General features: G+C 53.6%; 1 protein-coding gene across 1 annotated transcript in view; it reads right to left on the reverse strand.

The window, feature by feature from the left end:
* PADI1 (peptidyl arginine deiminase 1) overlaps positions 1-23501 on the reverse strand; it is a 40490-nt gene continuing 16989 nt past the window's right edge. The window contains exons 2-16 of the mRNA XM_004024768.5: positions 23172-23352; positions 21928-22000; positions 21192-21253; positions 19709-19826; positions 19479-19604; positions 16845-17017; positions 16591-16694; positions 15431-15554; positions 14937-15044; positions 12654-12805; positions 8152-8296; positions 6903-6996; positions 5830-5909; positions 4853-4978; positions 1-1997 (exon numbers count right to left, since the gene is read on the reverse strand). Of these exons, the coding sequence (XP_004024817.4) occupies positions 1764-1997; positions 4853-4978; positions 5830-5909; positions 6903-6996; positions 8152-8296; positions 12654-12805; positions 14937-15044; positions 15431-15554; positions 16591-16694; positions 16845-17017; positions 19479-19604; positions 19709-19826; positions 21192-21253; positions 21928-22000; positions 23172-23352 (1900 nt within the window). The 3' untranslated portion in view covers positions 1-1763. The remainder of the gene's footprint in view (positions 1998-4852; positions 4979-5829; positions 5910-6902; positions 6997-8151; positions 8297-12653; positions 12806-14936; positions 15045-15430; positions 15555-16590; positions 16695-16844; positions 17018-19478; positions 19605-19708; positions 19827-21191; positions 21254-21927; positions 22001-23171; positions 23353-23501) is intronic.

Below are 23501 nucleotides of genomic sequence, written 5' to 3' on the forward strand. Positions count from 1 at the left end.
TTTTATTGATCAGAAGGTAGGTGACTGGTCACCCAGAACATTCTCAGAGCCAACACCAGGGCCCCTCGATGGCCCAGCAGCAACTCCAGAGCTTCCCACACTCAGTGTGGCCCCGACCCCCAGCCCTATCTCTGCAATGTTCACTCCCTTCCTACCCACGGCTCTTTCTCAGGGGAGTCCCAACCCCAGCTCACACCCCCGGCCCCTTCAGAGCCTCCTTCTCCTTCTTGACTCAGTGCAGGCTGGGGTATGATCCTGAGCAGAGGACGCTCAGGTTAAAGCAGGAGCTTGCGAATAGAGTTCTGTAGAACCTTCCAGAAGGGGATTTTCAGGTTCCCGCTCACCCACTTTAACCATAGCAGTTCCAGGCTAGCTTTTGTTGGTTAAAAGAGTGACAGTAGTTGGCTCAGTGTGAGGTCTCAGCAGGGGCCACCGAAAACCTAGATGGACCGAAGCCCTAGGGCCAACTGCCCTACAATGGCCTCACTGGCAGTGGGGGAAGAGGGTAGGCTGGCTTCCTCCTGCCCGTGCCCTGCAGCCCAGCTGAACCAGCCTGCCTGTGCATGTCTCAGTGACCTCACTCAGGGCTATTAACCTCCCGTGGCAGCTGTCTTCCCTACTGTGGGAGAGGACATGGGCCTGCACAGCGGTTTATTCAGGGATGAAACCTAAGCTATGTGCAGGGTCCCTGGGTTGCTGAGAGAGACCGGGCAAGCCTTCCCCTCCCACTGCCTGCAGAATGAAGGGGAATAATTAAAGACTATTAAAGGAAATTAAACTCTACCTTCAGAGATAACCTAATCTCCTCCCAACACACACACCCTCTTCTAACATCTGGCCCCCAACCCCTGCTACATCTGGAAGCTCCAGCTCCCTTCAAATCCAGAGTCCAAAATCCCAGCCCAGGAACCACGGACACCTCTAGGCCCCCAAATCCGTCATCACACACTCTGCTACCCTGACCTCATCCCCTCCTGCCCCGACCTCATCCCCTCCTGCCCCGTCATCCTTTGTGTGTCCTCAGGCCTCACGTTGGCCTCTCAGCATTTCTGAGCTGGGAGAAGCCAGCTCTGGTAATTAAAGTCTTTCCAGAAAGGTAGCAATCACTCTTCTGAGGTCAGAGTCAGCTATTAAAATTTTGTTGTCTTTTTTTCTATTTAAATTGGCCCTTGGACACTGGGTTTTTCTGTCCTTGTTTGTCCACACACAGCTGAAGGGTGCTGGATGGGGGTGGAGGTAAGTGTCACAGCCTTGGGTCCCCTTTGGGAGAAGAAACCTAGAGCGGGGAGAGGATGTTTCTGATCCCCTTTCCTAGTTTTCCAAGAGCAGAGGCAGCCTGGTGCCTGGCACACCAGACCCCAGGTCCCCCAGGCCCCGTTCCAGGTGCAGATGCAAAGTCATTATCCTTGTTCCCCAGGGAGGCATCAGAATGAAGGGGGAGCAATTCTAAGTGGGGCCCATCTCCCTAGGCCTCCCACAGCCATTCTCGAACATGCTAACATTGTTGATCTAGAGCCTCTGGGGGCTGTGGGTGGGAAAGAGGCCAGGGAAGAATGAGGTGCATTCTTCTCGGGTTGGGTAGGCCATTCCAGAGGCGAGGGTAGGTGGTATTCATCCCTGTGTCCTGGTGCCCACGGTGGCCAGGATGTTTGCAAAGTGCCAAGACTCCACCAAGAGAATGGAGGCCAGGTGGTTGTTCCTTGCCCTCACCCTGGCAGGATTCCCCAGCAAGAGGGCAGAGAGGATGGCGGGTGGGGGCAGGCTCAGGGCACCATGTTCCACCATTTGAAGGGAAAGGGCTTCCTGCGCACATTGGTGCCACAGTGGATCTCCCCCTGCAGCTCGTGGTAGGACAAGTAGTCATCAATGAAGATGCAGTGCAGGCCCAGAGGCTCCAGCAGGGACTGCACCTTCTCCTCCAGGCAGCAGCGGCCATTGATGATGGGCCCGTAGGGCTTGGGGATGCCCAGGTACTTGCCTAAGACCACCATGTTAACCTGCAAAAGAGAAAAGGCAAGAGGGAGGCTGTCTGGCTGTGAGTGCTGTGCTTCTGGCACCCCTTCCTTGCCAGAATGAGACAGGCCCTGGGGAATGGGTTGGCCATAGCCACAGCCTAGAAAGGGCTCTAGGACTGGAGTTTGCTCAAGAGTTAGGGCCTATGAAAGCAGAGGAGAAAAAGATTCAGGGTTGGAAATGAGGTTGAATAACAGCCAGGGCTACCAGGAATTTTGTACATTAAAAAACAAAAACAAAAAACAAAAAAAAAAGTCTCCAACTCTTTCTTTCATCTATGAGAAAATTGTCATATTATAGCAACTTTGTTAGAACAAGAGATTTTCTTGTCATCTGCCAGAAACTTGTACAACAAATATACACACCTACAAGGTCTGTGGTGTGGATGTCTTCCAAAGTGTGGTGTGCTTTTGCTGTGCACAGCTTGCTTAACTGTGTTTGGCAGCCCTGATCATTGTTAGCATTTATTGAGCATCTTTTATGTGCCAGATATATCATCACTAAATCCCACAGCCTCCCTCTGAAGCTGTGGCTCAGACAGGTTAAATCACATAATCATACAGCCAGAGAGTGATGAGACTGACATTTGGACTTGGATCTGGCTGGTGCCAAAATCCATGCTCTTTTTATCTGGCCACCTGTGGGACTGAGGAGTTGGGAGAAGGGGCTGAAAGCCTTTGGGGACACTTGAGTTTAACTCTGGGGACACCTCTCCTTCCCTTGGTTGTGGACCTGGCTTGGGGCCCTAATCTGGGGATGGGAATTCTCCCCCATGCAGTGGTATGGGGGTTTCTTAGAGGAAATCTCAGCCCAGGTTGATGGCAAGAGGTCATAAGGGGTGACCCTTGGTGTTCAAAGGGGACTCCGGACCTTCTCTCTAGAGGGCGGCTCTGGGCTGTCTTGGGTTTGGGGTGAGCCTGTCCTGGACTCTGCCCTCAAACTCTCCGTGCTCTGCCCCCCACCCTCAAGTCTGCCCCACCCTCATCCATGGCAGGGACAAACATAAAGCTGGAGGGTCCCGTAAGGTCAGTCCCCTGGCCTTGGCCCTGAACTACCTCTTTGCCCACTAATGGGCCAGAACATGCTGGGGTGGGAGTGGGGGTGGGGCATGCAGGGGGCAAAGGGCAGAAAGAGGAGAAAAGAGCCAGGACCAGGACCAGGACCAGGGCCAGAGCCAGCCAGGCCTCTGCTTCCTCCTAAATGAGGAGTCATGGGATTGGGGGCTGGTCCCAACTCCGCCACTCGCTCACTGTGTGACCTCAGACACATGACCCACTCTCCTTCTAAGCCTCAGTTTCCCCATATGACAAACCAAGGGGTTAACTGGGTGTTCCCTATGGGACCCTCCAGTGAAGACAAGCTGGGATCCTTCAGCAGAGCCTGGAATGAAGCTAGGGAATCCCCACAGGATGACCCACAGGCAGGGGCTTCCGGCAGACGGAGGCCAGGCCACAGTCACACGCGCTCCAGCCTAGGCCCTCCCCCCACCTTCAGCCAGAACCAGAGCTTAGCAGTCCCTTAGAGCTTTGCTGTCCACCACAGTGGCCACTGGCCACATGCAGTTGTTTAAATTAAAATTAAACTTACATAAAGTTACAATTTCTGTTCTTCATTGACACTAGCCACATTTCAAGTGGTAGCTGAGTGGCTACTGGACTGTATTGTGCAGATGTGGAACATTTTCATCAGCACAGAATGTTCTAACAGATAACACTGCCTTCAAGCCGTGGTTCTCAATCAGGGTCCATTTTGTCCACTAGGGCATTTTTGGTTGTCACATCTGGGAGAGTGCTATTGGCATCTAGTGGGTAGAGACCAGGGAGGCCACTAAGCATCCTGCGAGGCACAGTACAGCATCTACAACAAAGGCTTATCCAGCCTAAAACAGCAGTAGAGCTACAGAGTCGAGAAATCCTGCTTGGGGGTCTCTGCCAGGACCTAGAGGCTGGAATCACCCCATGAGGAGTCAGGAAAGCACACTGGCCCTCCCCACCTCCTGCAACCTGCATCCCGATTCCGATATTCACTTCCAACCCTGATTCCATCCCGATTCCGACATTCACTTCCAACCCTGATTCCATCCCGATTCCGACATTCACTTCCAACCCTGATTCCATCCCGATTCTGACATTCACTTCCAACCCTCGGCTTGTCCCAAGAGAGGGATTCAAGCTAAAGACCGCAGTCTGAAGAAAGAGGGTCTATTCCCATCCTGGGGGACCATCCCTGCCAGCTGCCAACACCCCAACATCCTTTCCCAAGAGGTTAATGGGCACTTGGGCCAGGCCCACCCCGATAGCATCGCTCAGGCCCCTCCCAGTTGAGATCACATCTGCTCATCTCCTTGTCAGCTCCCTGTTAATGAGAGTCAGCGAGGCCACCGCCCCCCCTCCTGCCCTGCCTGCCTGACACAGGACCCCCACTGGGGAGCAGCAAGTGAGGGGCTGTGGCGGGGAACACAGCAGGCAGCTGAGACCCAGAGACAGAAGCCTGAAACACTTGGAACCAAACCACGCTTTCTTTTTCCATCTGGGTGAGAAAAAAAAAAAGTGCTTTGTGGTGGGGCATCCTATGCTCTGTAGGATGTTTAGTGAAATCCCTGGCTTCCACCCATCAGATGCCAGGGGCATGCACCTCACTGCGGCAACAAAAATCCCCTGGGGGCAAAATTGCCCTGGTTGAGAGCTACTGATGGGAATGTTCTCTATATTCACAAAAACAGACACTGGAGAGGTCCGCAGGGCCCTCCAGCCTCTGCACCAGCCTGCCCTGGGCCAGGGAGTGCTTCTTCTCAGAGCCCCGCAGACCCCCCAGCAGGACCCTGCCCAAGGGCTCTCACCATGTCTGGGAAGAAGGCTTCCGCGTAGAAGTTTTTCAGGAAGAAGAGCTGGGGAATGTCCACGATGTCACTCTCTGCCAGGCCCAGCTCCCGCTTCAGCACATTACGGTTCCAGTCAATGCATTTCTGGGGAAGGAGGCAGCTGGGCAGCCCAGGACTAGGAAGAGCATAACACTGGCCAAGCACCTACTGTGCGCCGGGCCCGTGTGGAGCCCTCTGGGCCCGCTAGCTCCTTGAAGCCTCACAACAGCTTTGTGCAATAGAAACCATTGCTGTCCGGGGGAAACTGAGGCTCAGGCAACCTGCTCAAGTGCACAAGGCTAGGATGTGCCAAGGCTGGGGTTCGAACCCAGGCAGTTTCTGGATGCAAATGTTCTTGTCAGCACAACACACTGTCCCAGCCCCAGCCACAGCATGGCTGATGCTCCTGTCCCTTCTCAGCAGCTTAGGAGAAAGCGCTGGGCACTACCGGGAAGGGGTAAGGGCCCTCCTCCCATTAACTGAGCACCGACTCTGTGCTAGCCCCTTCACCTTGCATGGGGCAGGCATTTTTTATCCTTGAGGTGAGCCCTGCCCCTTCCTGACACCTTGCTTCACCTGTTCTCACAGGATCCCCCTGAATCTTACCCACCCCACCTCTGGGCCCCGCAAGGTCCTATTTCCCCACCATGTCTCTTGCATTTCACCAGACTTCTCAGATGAGAGGCTCAGATTTGCTTCTGTGAAAATAGGTCATTGCCCCAGAGTGGGGCCAAGTCTCCCTCATTAGGCTGGGAGCTCCCTGAGGGCATGGCTCTGTCTCTTCCATCAGACTGTGGGTTCCTGAAGGCAGAGGCTCTATCCCACCTGCAGACCCCAGCAGCCCCCAGGACCATGAGAGCTCCAGCGCTGAATCTCTGACCCAACCCAGTTCCTGGGGCTTCTTCTCCCTGGAAGGGAAAGGACCCCTTAGAGCAGCTGGTGGTCCTGCCTCTCACCTGTGCATGAAGATTGTCTCTCTGGAGGTGTCTGTCTGCCAGCATCTCATTAATGCTTCTTTTTGCCTGGTGTTTTAACCCTGCAAGAAGAGAAAGACAGTACATAGCTCAGGGAGCACTGCCTGGAGGCCGTCTTTGGCCTGGGGCTACATAATCCAGGCCAGGATTTCCCTCCTACCTCAGTGCCAGGGTCAGAAGCCAGGACAGAGAAAGCCAGAGACTGAGAACCCTGAAGGGACCAAGCCATGGCTGTAAGGAAAACCTGGTGATGGATAAGGAACCCCTCAGGAAGTGACTCTGGACTCGGAGCCTAATAATTATGGCACAGCTACCATTATTGAATGTCTGCCATGCTCTGGGCATCCTACTTAATGTATTATTAATATTTAAAGCAACTATAGGAGGGATTAATTATCATCTACAACTCAGAGAAGAGGAAACTGAGGCACTGAGAGGTTCAGAACACACCCTTGATACCACAGCCAGCAAATGCCAAGACCAGGATTTGAACTCAGGGCTATCCTTGTGGATGTCTGCACCACATCCATTCCAATGCTCTGTTCCCCAGATATTCCCCAGATGAGAACACTGAGGCTGTGATAAGGAGGGGAGATGGGCCAACCAAACCCTTGGAGGGTCTGTTAGCTCCTGCAGGAAGCTCTGCAGAGGGGCCCTGACCAAGCTTGGCTTCTCCTCCTTCCTCTCTCAAGGCCCCAGCCCTGCTGCTCCCTGGCTGCATAGCCCTGGCCAAGCCAATTCTCCTTTCTGAGCCTCAGTTTCCACTTCTGTGAACAGGGATAAGGAAGAGGGGAGAGAGATCAAATGGGAGCGAGAATAAGAACGTGCCTGGCATTGACTGGCACCTGGGGCACTCATGACTTCCTGTGCCTTTCCTCTCCTGGGGTGTGGCCCAGGAACTCCCCCACCCATCAGAGGACCTGGGGACCCAAGAAACAGAGAGTGGGTGTTGGGTTCTGAGTCCAGCTGAGAGATCTGCAGGTGCAGGGGCTGTACCCAAGGATGGTGATGAAAGGGCAGGGTCCCCCAGGGGTGACCGGGTCATTGGCACTCACCATCAAACTGGGCTGCCTCCCCATAACCCTCTTCTTTCTTCTCTTGGAAGAGTTTGAGGCAAGCGCTGGGGCTAGCCAGGAGCAGCCGGAAGCCCTGGCATGGAGGGAGGGAGAATGGCTCAGTGGACAGGGTCCCCCTAGACACAGGAGACCCCAGACTCAGGACTCAGGAGGGGCCTGACAGTTCTTGGGACTCCCCTCTCCCACTCGGTCTGCACCCCAGCCACAAAGCACTGTCTGCAACTCTCCCGGTCCTCCAAGCAGGTTCCCACCTCCAGAACTTTGTCTGTGCTGTTCTCCCTCCCTGGAGGCCCTTCGCATTTTGCCCACCAGGGCATTCTGATTTCTTCCTTCAAGGCCCAATTCAGGGCTGGGTGTGGTGGCTCACGCCTGTAATCCCAGCACTTTGGGAGGCCAAGGTGGGCGGATCACCTGCAGTCAGGAGTTTGAGACCAGCCTGGCCAACATGGTGAAACCCTGTCTCTACTAAAAATACAAAAAATTAGCCGGGCATGGTGGCGTAATCCCAGCTACTTGGGAGGCTGAGGCAGGAGAATCGCTTGAACCCAGCAGATGAAGGTTGTAGTGAGCCAAGATCGCGCTATTGCACTCCAGCCTGGGCAACAGAGCAAGATTCTGTCTCGAAAAACAAACAAACAAAAAACAAACAAAATACCCAATTCAGATGTCTCCTCCTTCACTGTCAGAGCTGTCCCTAGCAGAGCTGTAACCACTGGTCACTGGGAAGCCTCCTCTCCCAGGCTGCTGGCTCCCTGGCCATGCCTTCCCCAGCCACCTCTGCAAAGCTTACTGTAGAGGCCCAGAACCCGGATTTGAATCCTATCCTGACACCTGCAGGCTGGGTGAGCTTGGATGGATTAATTGCCCTTCTGAGCCTCAATTTCCTCACTTGTAAAATGGGACAATAATAATCGCACCCACTTGACGGGCTTGTTGGAGGATTAAATGAATTAAAACGTGAGTATCTGGCACATAGTAGGTGCTCAATAAATATTACCAATTATTATCAATATCATTCCTGACTATTGGATAAGGGATTTGGGTCCAAGCACAAATACCCTGGAAGTGTGAGGATGAGCGTGTCAGGGTGCCCTGACCCAGAAAATGTCCCAATCCAGAGCTTACTCGGGGCACAGGGTTAAGCTGGTTCCAGATGGCTTTGCCCTGACTCATCCCATCAGGTCAGACAAGGGCAGAGGTGGCTCAGGCAGGGAGGGAGGGGACGCACCTTTTGGTCAGAGGTAGGCACAAAGGTCAGAAACTCGTCCACATGGCCCACAGAGAGCCAGTCCGAGTAGAGCTCCACGGGTGCCTGCACCTGCTGTGCCTTCAGGAAGTTCCGCACTGCCCTGGCCATCTGCCGCCCACCGGACCTGGCCAGGAGGGAGAGGGCGGGCAGTCACCTTGTGCCTGAGAGGCATCAGGCCTTGCCTGAGTCATCATCAGATCTGCCACCAGGGGGCGGAATTGCTCAAAGAACGCTTTAAACGTGGGGCGTAGAGCGTGGAGAAGCCAAGACAGCAGAGAATGGACTGTGCATTTGTGTGTGCATTTGAGCACCTACTGTGTGCTGTCCTTAGGGTCCTCGCAGTAAGTGTCTTGTTTAATCCTCCTGATGACCCTATGATATACATACAAATACCAGCTCCAAGTTACATCTGAAGCGTGCTCGGCCAAGCTCTCCGGCCTCACTCCCCACTGCGCCCCTCCTTGCTCACTTGGCTCCAGGCCCACCAGCCTCCCTGCTGATCTGCTGTCTCCAGCCTGCTCCTGCCTCAGGGCCTTTGCACGGCTGTTTCTACACCCTGGAATATTCTCCTAAGTAGCCACATCTTTAACTGCCTCTTCTTTCTTTCCTTCTTTTCTCTTTCTTCCTCTTCCTTCCTTCCTTTCTTTTTTCTTTCTTTCTCTCTCTCTTTTTAAATTTTTTTTTTGAGACAAGGTCTCACTCACTCTGTTGCCCAGCCTAGAGGCTGGAGTGCATGGCTCACTGCAGCCTCAATCTCCCGTGCTCAAGTGATCCTCCCACCTCAGCCTCCTGAGTAGCTTGGACAACAGGTATGTGCCACCACGCAAGGCTAATTTTTGTATTTTTTGTAGAGGTGGGTTTCGCCATGCCACCCAGGCTAGTCTTAAACTCCTGGATTCAAGCGACCCCCCCCACCTCGGCCTCCCACAGCACTGGGACTACAAGTGAGGGCCACTGTGCTTGGCCTAACTGCCTCTTTTCCTTCAAGGCTTTGTTTAAACAGCAGACTCTCAGCAAAGCTGAGACAAACGTTTATTGACATGTGCCACACACATGCTTTACCCAGGCTACCTCATTTAATCCTTATGACAGCCCTGTGGGGTTGGGACTATTACTGTCCCCATTTTACAGGTGAGGAAGTTGAGGCCCAGAAAATTAAAGTTATATGCATTTGTTCATGCATTCATACTATATTCATACATATGATTGGAGGTACTTATTTGTTTTGTTCACTTATTGTCTGTTTCTCTCTGCCGGAATGTTTGGTTGTCTGTTTTGTCCATTGCTAAGGTCAGAAACCAAGGCAGGGTCACTGGACAGCAGCCTGAGGTGCTAAATTTGAGTTTGGAGCCCAGGTAGAAGGAGACCTGGGTTCTGACCGTACTGCTAACTTGCTATGTGGTCCTAATACGTAGCCAACCCTTTTCAAACCTCAGGTCCTATCGGTCCACCAAAGGCCTCATTCCTGGTTTTCCATCCAACAGCCAATGGAATGGGGACACGTCCACACAGGAGACCCCTCACTTTCCCATGTGGGGTCCTTGCTCTGTGCCTGGGAGTTCCCAGAGCAGACCCCTGCACCCTTGAGAGAAGGCTCCTGGCTTGGCTCACTGGCTCGTGAGGCTTGTGGGAGCAGACAGGTAAGGATGTCCATGTGTTGCAGTGTGATATAGAGACTGGGGCAGGAGCCTGGGACAGAGAAGGGAGCAAAGTCCTTGGAGAACACCAAGGAGCCCCTCCCCTTCCTGAGTCTGCATCCTCTGAGCTCTCTGCCCCTGAGCCTGCATCCTCTGAGCTCTCTGCCCCTGAGCCTGCATCCTCTGAGCTCTCTGCCCCTGAGCCTGCATCCTCTGAGCTCTCTGCTCCTGAGCCCAGGTCCCAAGGATCCTGGAGGAGAGAACTGCCCCATGAGGCATCTGAACAGACTGGTTTCTCCCTGAACTCTGTCCCCAGCTGGACCCGCAGAGCCCCCTCCTGCCCGAGGTCCTACCAGTCCATCCCTGCCCATCTACATGCCACCCATACCGAGCTTTTTCAACTTTTCCTTTGAGCTGTACCTTCTCTGGCTTCCAGGCTTCTGCCTGAGCGCTTCCCTCTGCCTGCAACATGGTCCACTCCACACTACTTTGCCTCCTTCCTTCCTTCCTTCCTTCCTTCCTTCCTTCCTTCCTTCCTTCCTTCCTTCCTTCCTTCCTTCCCTTCCTCCCTCCCACCCTCCCTCCCTCCCTCCCTTCCTTCCTTCCCTTCCTCCCTCCCTCCCTCCCTTCCTTCTTTCCTTCCTTCCTTCCTTCCCTCCCTCCCTCCCTTCCTTCCTTCCTTCATTTATTTGTTTGTTTAGACGGAGTATTGCTCTGTCACCTAGGCTGGAGTGCAGTGGCATGATCTTGGCTCAGCGCAACCTCTGCCTCCTGGATTCAAGCAATTCTCCTACCTCAGCCTCCCAAGTAGCTGGGACCATGGGCGTGCACCATCAGGCCCAGCTAATTTTAGTATTTTTAGCAGAGACGAGGTTTCACCATGTTGGCCAGGCTGGTCTCAAACTCCTGGCCTCAGGTGATCCACCCACCTTGGCCTCGCAAAGAAGCGTCAATATCGTTGGCTGCCCCTAGGAAGCCTTCTAGGACAACGCACGTGGGATGATATGTGATCCCCTCTCTGATCCATTGCTTGCCTGTCTCCCTCATTAGACTCTAAATCTCAAGGGCAAGCTCCTCAGCCATTTCTGTATCCCCAGCATCAGACTTTGGGCTTGGCCTATAGGAAGTCTCCATAAATATTTACTGAACTGGTAAATGAATGTATGAAAGAACGCACGTAACTTAACTTTTCCAAGCCTCAGCTTCCTTATCTGTAAAGTGGGGATAATGATGGTCTCAGTCTCACAGGGTTGTTGTAGAAATTAAATGAGGTAGCCTGGGGAAAGCACTATGGGTGTGACACGTAGTAGGTAGTAGGTGGTCAATACATTTTTCCAATTAGTTCCAACCTGCTTTGAAGCAGCCCCACTACTGGGGCCAACTGAAAAATACCTAAGCATTCAAGAGGTGGTTGACACGAATTCTTTATCCCCAGTAATGCTGATTCTGTAGCTAGGACTGGGATTTTCATCAGGCCCGTTTTAAAGATAAGGAAACTGAGGCATAGAGTACAAAATAATTTGCTCATTTAAAATGCATCTGTTTTGTTCACTGATGTATCCCCATTACCTTTAACTGTGCCTGGCATACAATAAATATTTTTAAGTGAATTAATTGAGTACCTATTGTGTGCCAGGCACTGTGGTATACACTGGTTTGGGGGACTCATCCCAAATCATGTAGCTGGGAAGTGGCAGGGCCAGGACTCAAACCCAAGTCCATCTGATTCCAAAGCCTGTGCTCCTTCCTCACGGGTTCCTCCCTGAGTTAGAGAAAGACTGTCCTGAGGCCTCAAGGACCGTCTGCCCCCAAGGGTGTGGGTAGAACAGCCCACACAGTAGTGTCTGGGCATGAGTCACCAACAGGGTGAGCACATGCCTCTCGCCTGGCCAGTCTCAGCCCCAGGCATCCTGTCTGGGCACCCAGTTACGTGCCTGGGTAGGTGCCAGGAAGCCTCGCCTCATCCGATCCAGAGCTCTGAGGCTGCCAGATTCACCAGGTGAGGCTGTGACCTTCTCAGCACTGCCTGACTCCTATGGGCTGGAGACCAGATGGTCAGCCAGGGCTTGGGGGGCAAGTGGGGGCACCCCTGCTATGCAAAAACCCCACAAACAGGAAGGTGATCTCCAGGGCTTGCAGTGGGTGTCATCTCCAGGGAGGAAACAGGGGGACCCACCAGGACCCTGAACTGCACACCCCATTCTTTGGTTACCTGCAGGGAGGGTGTGCACCCATTCAGCAGGACCTAACAGACATCGCCACCTGTTTGAGCGTTAAAACCTAAATACCTTGTTTCCTGCTCCATCACATCTGTCCAGGGTGAGATCCACTGACTCACCTCTGTCATCAGGGTATCCTGGCCAATCACTTGCTTACCTACAGCCACCTGCCCTGGGAACTTCATGACCTCACGGCCCTTTTAAGCCATGGTTAGGACAGAAGCTATTCTGACTTCCTAGTGGGAGAAGTCAGTGAGTCTATTCCTCTGTCTCTGTGCCAGACTGTATCTCACCTCCCCAGCTTCTCCAATTTTTCATGAGAAGCCAGAAACCTGCCTTTTTATGGGAGGCCCCCCCGATATCTGTTTATGTTGGTGACTCATTAAGCTCATAAAATGAGGTAGGCCAAAAGATCGCAGGCCACAAGCGTGTGAGTTTTCTCCTAAGATTCTCTGATCTTTTAAATCTGAGATCCTAGGTTGTCGAGTCTTTGATTCCAGGATTCCACACAGGAAGTTAAGATCACTTCTCAGACTGGGGAATAGTGTTTGTGATGGGGGCACAGGGAGGGTGGATGCTGCAGTCATTCCCTTGTGCCCCCCCACCTCCCACCCCAGCCCCTCACTTGGGGAAGCTGCTCCCGATGAGGATCCGGCCCAGGGGGTATTCCATGCCGCCCACCGTGACGGGCGGGCTGACGTCCAGGTTGCCGAAGGAGTCAAGGCTGGAGGGACCAGGGAGCAGGATCTCCCGGGTCACATATCCAAAGTCAGGACCCTATGGAAGGACCAGCGAGACCCCCGCCCCAAGAAGGACAGGTCAGTGAGGACAGGACGAGGCAGTTCTTAGAGTAGAGGGGAGATGCTGGGGGTCTCCCACTCCATGGCTCTTAGTGCCTGAAAAACGATCTCTGTCCACTTTTTACAAATCCCCCCGGGCTCTGCGAACCATGCGGTTAAAGACAAATCAATAACCAAAGATAACTAAAAACTCCCCCAAATGTTTGGAAATTAAGCAGTACACATCTAAAGAATCCATGGATCAAAGAAGAAATCAAAGTGGAAATTAGACAAGACTTTGAAGTGAAATTCATAAAAATCTGCTGTCTTTTGATAGCACATTAAAACTCATGGGACGTTGATAAGGCAGCACTGCTAGGGAGTTGTCAGAGCTCTAGACATGTGTATTTAAACTGAGCGTGGTGGGGCAAGCCTGTGCTCCCAGCTCCTCAGGGGGTGAAGTGGGAGGATGGCTTGACCCCAGGAGGTGGAGACTGCAGTGAGCTAGGATTGCACCACTGCACTCTAGTCTGGGTGACAGAGCAAGACCCTGTTTCATAAAATAAAGTAGGCCGGGCGTGGTGGCTCACACCTGTAATCCCAGCACTTTGGGAGACCGAGGTGGGTGGATCACGAGGTCAGGAGTTTGAGACCAGCCTGGACAACATGGTGAAACCCCATCTCTACTAAAAATACAAAAAATTAGCCAGGCGTGGTGGTAGGGTGGGGGGCACCTGTAATCCCAGCTACTCGGGAGGCTGAGGCAGGAGAATCGCTTGAACCCGGAAGGCAGAGGTTGCAGTGAGCCAAGATCGCGCCATTGCACTCCAGCCCAGGCAACAGTGTGAGACTCCTTCTCAAAAACAAACAAACACGTGTTTTTTTTAGGAAGAGAAAAGGCTGATGTTGGGTGAGGGGATGGGGGAGGGATAGCATTAGAAGATATACCTAATGTAAATGCCGAGTTAATGGGTGCAGCACACCAACATGGCACATGTACCCTAGAACTTAAAGTATAATAAAAAATATATATATATATATAAATAAAATAAAAAGAAAAGGCTGAAACATCTTAGTTTCCGTTTCAAGCCAGAAAAAGAACAGCAAACTAAACACAAAGAAAGTAGAAAATGAAAATGATAAAGATGAGAGCAGAAATCAGTGAAAAAATCCCCTGGCTCCTATAGGCCAAGCCCGGGGCAGGTCAGGTGGGTCCCCCTCCAGCACGCTGGCCCTGGCGGGTGCACTCACCTACAGGGTTCATTGTCACCTGATCCCTCCAGGCTGGGTTGAATGTCCCTGCTCTGTGTGCCCACAGACTGCATCCCATCACAGCTCCTACCTGGACCATCACCGTCCCAGCAGTGGCAGAGTGGGAGCCGGGAAACAGGCAGAGACTGGACTCACCTCAAGGGGTAGTGCAGCCTCGAGGCTGAGTGCAGGGCTGTGGGGACAGCCCCCCTACTTTTGCATCTTGGTGCCACTATTAACTTGCTGCATGGCCTTGGGCAAGTTGCTTAACCTCCCTGAGCCTTGATTTCCTCATCCATAAAGAGGAAATAATGACAGCACTTATCTGTAGGAGTACCCCATGGAATACATAAGGTAAGCCATGGAAAGCTAGGAGCCAGTGCCTGGAACTCAATACGTAACAGTGGGTGCTGCTGTTGCCATCTTGTGCACAGGAGGTAGCACAGTGCCTGGCACGTAGTAGGTGTTCAGAAAACATTTGGCACCTAAAGAGAGGCCCTAGCTCTTAAGAACAGAGCCGTGCAGGCTCACGAAGGGTGCATTCTCTCCAAAAGGCAGTTTGGTCTCCCCAGAGCTGACCACACTGCCAATTCCCCCTTGGTGACCAGCCCTCTTATCCAGAAGAGCTCTGCTGACCTGCCCCTCCCAACACAGGAACAATCAGGCTGCTGCCTATTTGCATGTGATTTGCATATCATTTCCTCTCTTGCCCAAACTCTGCACTGGCTCCCCAGTTTGCTGATATCCCACCTCCTGTATCCTTCTGCCCCCTCTTCCTGTTCTCTGAGCCCTATAGGACTAGGTCCAGATGAGACTTCACTGGTGCCCCTCCAGGAGGACCCAACCAGGGTTTCTGCACTCTACCTGTCGCTACATACCAGGATCCTCTTATAGGGGAAATCTTTCAGGCCCCTGTTCCGGGGGGAGTCAAAGACCACGGGGAAGGATTTGTGAGGGGCCTCGATGTAGCCAAACTCCATCTCGTCCTGGGAGGGGAGAGATGAAAAAGCTACGGTGACCTTTCTCGGGTGGTTTACAGAACAGGGTGGTCCCCACCAGGCCTGGGGCAGGGCAGGGCAGCGAGTCTTCCCTAAGACCTGGTGAGGGGCAGAGGTAGAAGTGAGGCCTCTTAGGACCCCAGCCAGGAGAGGGCTTTCATCTGGGACCAGAGCGTTTGGAGGGAAGCAGTGGAGGCTGGGGCTGATGCAGGCAGCGGAAAAGCCCTCGCCCCAGAGGTCTGGCCCAGGCTGCCGTGGCTTCTCTAGCGACACTGGGTCCATCAGGCACCTGTGCGGCTTCCCTTTCCCCAAGCCAGGCTGCAGGCTTCCCGGGCTGCCCCCAGCTCTCTTCTGGAGTCAGCTTCGGCTCCCACCTGGATCCAGCGGTCATTTCGATTTTCAACTTGAGGGCAGATGGTCAGCTTGCAGTTGGCTTTCAATGTCAGATAAGACATGTCCTCCAGGAATTTCTCATTGGAGCCATGAGTGTCCATCACACTGTAAAGGTAGGGAGAGGGGAGCATGCTAATGGCCTCTGACTGTGGCTGAGGTGTGAGTGGCCTTGATTCAGTTTGTGCTGGGCCCTGTGCAGCCTCTGGGATACAGGGGTTCCAGTTCATGACCTTGAGAGGCTCATAGGCCCATGGGGAAGATGGATAAAGTCTCCAGATCATATCAGGTGACAGGTGCAAGGTGAGGCATAAGCACGGGCAGTGGTGCCCAGAGGCAGGGCACCTAACCCAGCACAGGGAGTCAGGGAAGTCACCACAGAGGTGACCTGGGGCTGAATCTTTTGGGTTAAAATAGCAGTGAGGGGCAGGTAGCCCCATCTACTCCTGTTCCACACAACTGGCCCAAGCAAAGGGGTCAGGGTGGGGTTAGCAAGCAGGAGAACAGTCTCTTTTTAACACCTACACACACCTAGACCCAGGGAAGCAGAGCAAACCTGTTTGGCCACACCCTTCCCAGCCTTTTAACTTATGTCCAGCTCAACTGTGGCTTTTTCCAGTGGTCTGACCTCTGGCACAGAGGCCAGGCAGGGCTTTGCCAATCGAGGCTGATCCTTCCCTCAAGGGCATGATGAGGATTCTGAGAGACGGCAGAAGGACCAGCAAGCTGGGTGAGATCGGGCTTGCAGAGACTGGGTTCCCATGTCCATAGCAGGCAAGGGATCATACCCATGTTACAGTGAGGGTAGGTCTCCGATGGCCACCAGGAGCCTGTGCAGGGCCTGGCTCCACTGCCCAGACTAAATCTGAGATGTTCTGGGGCTGCAGCCACAGGACAGGATGGGCAGGAAAGCCAGAGCTTGAGCCAGTGACCTGGGAGGAGCCTTAGCTGCACAGGGCAGGGTGGGTCAGGGTTGGGTAGGGTGGGGCCCCAGCCCACCTGCTGCTGTCCTGCCACCAGCTCTGCCTGAATGGGTGCCCGCAATGAATCCATCGGTGTGAGTGAGGGGCGCAGCCCTGAGGCAGCTTCTGTCCCTACCTCTGTACTCCAGACTTGGGGGAGGGCTGGAGGGAGGGAGCCTCACCTGCACACATACAGCTCCTCAGGAGGCTGAGTGTTGGGCGTCATGATCCAGGGGGCCATGCGGAAGCCCACAGTGTCTGTGAAGAGGGTCATCTCGGGCAGGGTCTGAAGGGAAAGTGAGGACTTAGTGGGCCCTGCAGGGACCCCTAACCTGCCTCAAGCCCCCCCAGCCCCCAGCCTGCCCAGCCCTGGAGCCTGCAAACTGGGCCCCCAAACCCCTCAGCCTCTATGCCCACCCCCCAGTGCTGTACACACCCCCGGGTCCACCAGGCTGACACTGAGGGAAACCAGCCCTAGGAAATCGGCATCGGGGAAGGTCAGCCCCTCCACATAGAACTTGATCTCCTGCTCCCCTGGCTGCCGCTCAACTTCATAGGATAGACACTGGGGCCCCAGCACCTGTTTGTAGTCCGAGAGAGAATTCCCACCTAGGAAGAACAAGAGTCAGGGGCTAGCGAGGAGACAGGGGTGAGGGGCTGCAAGCCCAGGAATCCAGGACAGAGCCCCCTTTGTGGTTAGAGCAGCTTGGGTTCCTCTCTGGCTCTGCCACGTGCAAGCTGCATGGCCTTAGCTCAATGACTCAACCTCTCTAAGCCTCAGTTTCTTATCTGTAAAATGGCTAACATTTTCTCATGAGGCCAATATAAACTTTAAACTAAATAAAGAGATGGAAGCACCTGGCACAAAAGATGAAAATTACCCATGGATAAATAGATATGCAAAATGTAATATATTCATAAGATGGAATATTATTAATTCATAAAAAGTAATGACCAGACAGGTATGGTGGCTCATGTCTATAATCCCAGCACTTTGGGAGGCCAAGGCGGGAGGATCACTTGAGACCAGCCTGGGCAACATAGGGAGACCCCATCTCTACAAAAAATTTTTTAAAATAGCCAGGCATGGTGGCACATGTCTGTAGTCCCAGCTACTCGGGAGGCTGAGGTGGGAGTATCGCTTGAGCCCGGGAGTTCAAGGCTGTAGTGAGCCATGATAGCATCACTGCACACTAGCCTGGACAACAGAGTGAGACCCTGTCTCTAAAACATAAGAAAAGTAATGAAGCACTGATTCATGCTACACCATGGATGAACCTTGAAGACATTATGCTAACTAAAAGAAGCCTATTGTATGGTTCCATTTATATGAAATATCCAGATAGGGAATTTCAGAGATGCAGAAAGCACATCAGTAGCTGCACACGGCAAGAGAGGCTATCCATTCACTTGTCGAGACTTTGCTTACGCCCTGGTGTCACACTAAGTGCTTTTAAGCTGAGTCCTCTGCCTAAACATCCACCACTGGTGCATGGGAGGGAACATTCTGGCTCCTGCCAGGCTCATTTAGCTGGAACAACAAGTTCTGGGTCAGTTTGAACAGCGAAGGGTGAAGGGGAATCAGGAAGGGATAGAAGCCTGTTGCTGTTTGTAAAAACAAGTAAGAGCAGTCCGGGGTTAAGGAGTGGTACTTTATTTATTTATTTATTTATTTATTTATTTATTTATTTATTTATTTATTTGAGACAGGGTCTCACTCTGTCTCCCAGGCTGGAGTGCAGTGGCATGAACATGGCTCCCTGCAGCCTTGACTTCCTGGGCTCAAGTGATCCTCCCACTTCAGCCTTCAGAGTAGCTGGGACTACAGGCTAATTTTTTTGTATGTTTTGTAGAGACAAGGTTTTGCCATGTTGCCCAGGCTGGTCTCAAACTCCTGGGCTCAAGTGATCCTCCCGCCTTGGCCTCCCAAAGTGCTGGAATTACAGGCATGAGCCACTGGGCCCGGCCAATTTTTTCTTTTTCTTTTTTTTTTTGAGATGAAGTCTTGCACTGTCACCCAGGCTGGAGTGCAGTGGCATGATCTTGGTTCACTCACCCAGGCTGGAGTGCAGTGGCATGATCTTGGTTCACTGCAACCTCTGCCTCCTGGGTTTGAGTGATTCTCCTGCCTCAGCCTCCCGAGTAGCTGGGACTACAGGCATGAGTCACCACACCCAGCTAATTTTTTTTTTTTTTTTTTAGACTGTCTCAGTCTGTCGCCCAGGCTGGAGTGCGGTGGCGTGATCTCAGCTCACTGCAAGCTCCACCTCCTGCCTTAACCTCCGGAGCAGCTGGGACTACAGGCACCTGCCACCACACCCGGCTAATTTTTTTATATTTTTTAGTGGAAACGGGTTTTCTCCATGTTAGCCAGGATGTTCTCAATCTCCTGACCTTGTGATCCACCCTCCTCGGCCTCTCAAAGTGCTGGGATTACAGGTGTGAGCCACCGTGCCCGGCCTAATTTTCGTATTTTTAATAGAGACAGGGTTTCACTGTGTTGGCCAGGCTGCTCTCGAACTCCTGACCTCAGGTAATCCACCTCCCAAAGTACTGGGATTACAGATGTGAGTCATTGCGCCCAGCCTTGGCCATATTTTTTTAAGCCACAGGCTGATTAATAAAAACTCTGGTGAGAAAGTCGGGTTCTGGGGCCAGAGGCAGGGCCTGGGCCTCAGCCTCACTGGTTCTCACGCCCTCCCTGCCTGGACAGTGCTTGGCATGCAGTTCAGTCCACGCTGATTGACCAGAGGAAGGAACGGGGGTGGGGCAATGGTAAAAGGAGGAGCTTTGGTGCACCCAAGACACCTGGGTTGGAATGCCTGCTCCACCCCAGATGGTTGTGCCACAGTGAATTCCTGCATCTGAGCCTCGGTTTTCCTCTCCATAAAATGGAACTCGTTGTTGTTGAACCTCCTCCTTGAGGACTATATTTGGTACTGATGGAGTGGTTGTTTGTAAGCTGTAATGAGAGTTACAAAAAGGTGATGGAAAAAAAGAGAGAGAGATGGGGGAGGAGAGGATAGATGCGGATGGAGCCAGGAGGACAAGGCCCCGTCAGGCCACTCACCCCGGGCACAGAAGACCCTCACTCTTTTGGAATCAGAAAAGGGCACGTTCAAGACAAGCTTGTGGCTGTCGAAGAGCTTGTCGGGGCCATTGCAGCTCAGCAGCATTGGGGACATGTCCTGCAGGTCTGGAGAGAGTGGCCCTCTTGAGATCGCCCTTTCTCCACCCCACCAACAGGATCCACTTCCATCCCCCTTCCCCACTCCCCAGACAACACCTTGTGTCACTCACCAGCCAGCGACATCAGCCAGCTGTGGGTGAGGTCAGGCTCTGCGGACCTGTGATTGTCCCGGTCACAGTTCACCAGCAAGATAGCCCCATAGCCCTCAGGGCCCCAGCGCCAGGTTTTCTGTGGCAAAATAAGATGCCTTGGGATCAGTGGGACCCACGAGGCTCCAGGAAGGGGTTCTAGACATGGCCAGGGCGGGCTGCTTTGTTAGATTATAGATTTTCATATTTTTAGTTTGCTTAAAGATTTTAAAAAGGATTATTTGGGGAATGGAGTTCCAGATAAGGCTCTAGACCCACCTCATCCTTGTGCAGTGAACAACCTGCACAACCATACACAATGGCTCTACCCAGCCATCACACTGGAGAAGCAAAGGTGTCGTTACCACACCCAGAAATGGCCCTCAAAAGCTGGCTAAGCTTTAGCTCTGCCTGTGGGGCGGGGGTGGGCAGCCTGCCATGACCTTGATGAGGGTCGGGATCTGGAGAATCTTTGGGAGACCCTCCCCATGCCAGCACTCTCCTGGGACCTGTCCCATAGATATCTCTGGCATCCGCATGCAGTCCTGCAGGCTCTGCAAGCTGAGGTCTGAGCCGAGGTGGGAAACATGGCTGGAGCTCTCCCTGCCTCTGTGGTTGCTGCTGTCCCCAACACACCTCCCCACCAGACCCACAAGGCAGGGCTTACTTTCCCCATTTCACAGAAGGGTGTGGGGAGGTTCTGAGAGGTAAGTCCCAAGCCGCATAGCTGGCCTTCAAACCCAGGTTCTTGGGATTGCACAGGGCCACTGTTAGCCTTTATGGCACTCTTGCCCACCCTCTGGGCAGATGCCACTCTGCAGCAGGGCCCCAGACATGATTTGTATCATAGTTGCCACCATGCCCAAGCACTCTTGTGCAGTGAACAACCTGCGCAGCCATCCATGGCAGCCCTGCCCACCTTGTCCTCAAAGCTTTGTGATCCAGGCTGCCTCTCTGGAGTCTTTCCCTTTAAATTGTACCTTCTGCCCCTCCCAGGACAGCTTCCAGATACTTCCTGTGGGGTGACGCCTTGAGCCCACTCTGTCCTCCTCCTTACTCTTCAGGTGTTACCTGGGGCTGACCACCATAGCCTCCTCTACCCCAAGGCTTGTCTTCTGTCACTCAACAATCTTTTAGGAAGCACTCCCACATGTGTAGGGGTCCAAATATAGCCCTCAAAATAAAAAAGCCAGCAACAAAAGAACCAATCCCAATTTCAAAGTGGCACAAGAGAGACCCAGAGAGGGTAAGCTGTTTTCCAGCAGTCACACAGCATGTCGGTTACAGGGTGTAGGTGAATGTCCACTCATGCCAATTTTGCTGTCCCAGATGGGTTCCCTACATGGTTGGATACTACAGAACCTGGGGATCCACCATTCTTCTGGAGGGAGGGCACAATCCACCCGGGACCACCCCAAGTTTGCCTTTCAACCCCGCAGCCTTGGGGTGCCCGGGAGGGTCTCACCTTGTCCCCTTGGCTTCTCTTCACCTTGCCTGTGCGGCCTGTGTCAACCTCAAGGGAAATATCTGCAAAGAGATGGAGAGGGGCTGCCAGGGGCTCATCCAGCCCCATCTTCACACCCCTAAAGTCTAGGTTGGGCAAACTCTGACCCCTCCCCAAGCCTGTGAGGACCGGAAGCCCTGCCTGGGGGTCAGACCCCACAGTTGGGAGACCTCTGTGGCTTGCCCTGTGGTTCTGGGAGTTGGAGGGACCCAAGCCTTTGGCTCTTGAATCACTTGCTTGCCTGTGCATGTCCACCTGCTAGCTCTTGGTGGCTTTGGGGTTCTAAATCATATGCTGGTGACCCCAAACTCTGAGAACTGGGGACATGGCCTGAGGTTGCAGGGGCTGGGTTCTGCCGTTCCATCGACCCAGGCCCTGGCTGAAGGGGGCACCTTCCGTGCTGGGTCTTGGAGGTCTAATGAGGGTATACGTGGGACGCTGGATGAAGGAGGCTTATTGTGGGTCCAGCCGTTGTTCACTGGGCAGTGAAGTTTCTAGATCCTTGTGGTCCTAAGGACTGCTGGGTCTCAATCCCTGTGGTTCCAGAGTGGACAGAAGGTCCCTGAGGAATCCAAGCCCCTCAGTGATGGAGGAAGCGGGCCATGGGTCTTCCACTCCAAGGAATCCACTAAGACCCTCAAACAGTCAACCTGGAGGGGCGAAGGGATAGATGGGCAGCCAGGGAGCTGCTACTTACCGACGCCAGTGAGGTAAAGCACGCTGCGGCCCAGGGTTTGGTCTTCCTGCTCCCCAAAGTAGGAGACCCTCACCTGCAGAACATAGCCCTAAGCCTGCATGGCCATCACCTTCAGAGATGGCGGGGGCAGAGGTGATGGGGGACACATCCTGACAGCCCTACTTAGAGGCACAGGAGGCCTGGAGACCCCCCTAGTCTCTGAGGTCCCAAGACTCAAGGGCTCCCGGCTAGGATTCAGAGCTACCTTCTCCAGCAAGTGGCTGTGGAGCCCACCCTGGTTCCCAGAGCAGGTGTGAGGAGCAAGGAGGGTGGGGGAAAGGTGGAGGGATGGGAAAGGTGGGGCAGGTCCCAGCAGGAGCAGCTGGCAGATGAGGGAGGAGCAGCTGGCTCCATCGACTTAGGCAAGTCTCTCAGCTCCTCTAAGCCTCGGGTAGTTCCTCAATAAAATGGGAATGAGAACCCCCACTCCATCACCACAGTCAGTGGTCCTGGAGCTTTTAGCGTGGTCCAGAATCCATGCCAAGCCCTCCAGGCGGGTCATCCCAGTGAGCCCCTGGGATGGCCCCAGTCGACAGGAGACTGTCCGGGCCCTGCCTGCAGTCCCAGCAGTCCCTCAGCTAGCAAGCAGAAGAGGTGGGGTCTGAGCCCACAGTGGGCTCCTGAGCCCCTCTCTCAACAGCTGCTTTATCCCTGCCTTTTCCCTGTCAGGGAGAAAGGGCCATGTCTAGGATTTGGGGGATCACTGTATGCCATGGGTGCTGGGGGCTGGGGCGAGTGAGGAGGGACTCGTCTGAGCTTCGGGCAGGCGATGAGAGAGAAGGTTGGCTTAGGTGTGGGAGATCCGTGCACACAAAGATGTGGACGTGTGTGTGTGCACCTGCACGGGTTGTTGTTGTGCGGTCCTGCCCACACGAGAGCACTGGGGCATCTTGCTGGGTCCGTGTGTGGGCTGAATACAGGGATTAATGTGAAGTTGTCTGTGAATGTGAGGGGGTGACTAGGAGAGCTTGTGTTTTGTGGGAGTACTCACGTGTACATGCGTGATACTGGAGTGGTGGTGGAGGTTTGCGTGTTTTGGGTGTCAGTGGCATTGTATCAGGATACGTTTTGTGTACGTACTGTGATAAGCTTTGTGAGGTTTGGTTAAGTGGGGAGCTTTGGAATGGGAATTGCCAAGGTGGGGCTCTTACCTTGGATGGGGGTGGAGAGATCCAACCCTTGTCTATGAGAAAGTGGCCTCTTACCTTGAAGTCCTTTAATTCCTTACTGGCTGTGCCCACAGTTACGACCATGTCTGCATCAGTGTCTAGCGGCCAACGGGCCTTGCCTATGGGCTCTGTCACACGTGTGCGGTTGTAGACCATGAAGACCTCCACCCCGGAGCTTCCAGAGACCCTGAAGCTGTTGGCACCCTTGGGCACATCGCTGGCAGAGAAGAGAGATGGGAAGAGACCCAGTCTTCCCATCTCTCTTCAGGGGAGTGGCCACAGTGGGGTGGGGGCTTGGGGCTGCCAGGCCGTTCAAATGGCACCCCTCAACAGTCAGGCTGGGGAGGCACAGGGCAGTGCCACTGG

This window comes from Gorilla gorilla, chromosome 1 (genome assembly GCF_029281585.2).
Source record: "Gorilla gorilla gorilla isolate KB3781 chromosome 1, NHGRI_mGorGor1-v2.1_pri, whole genome shotgun sequence".
NCBI lineage: Eukaryota > Metazoa > Chordata > Mammalia > Primates > Hominidae > Gorilla > Gorilla gorilla.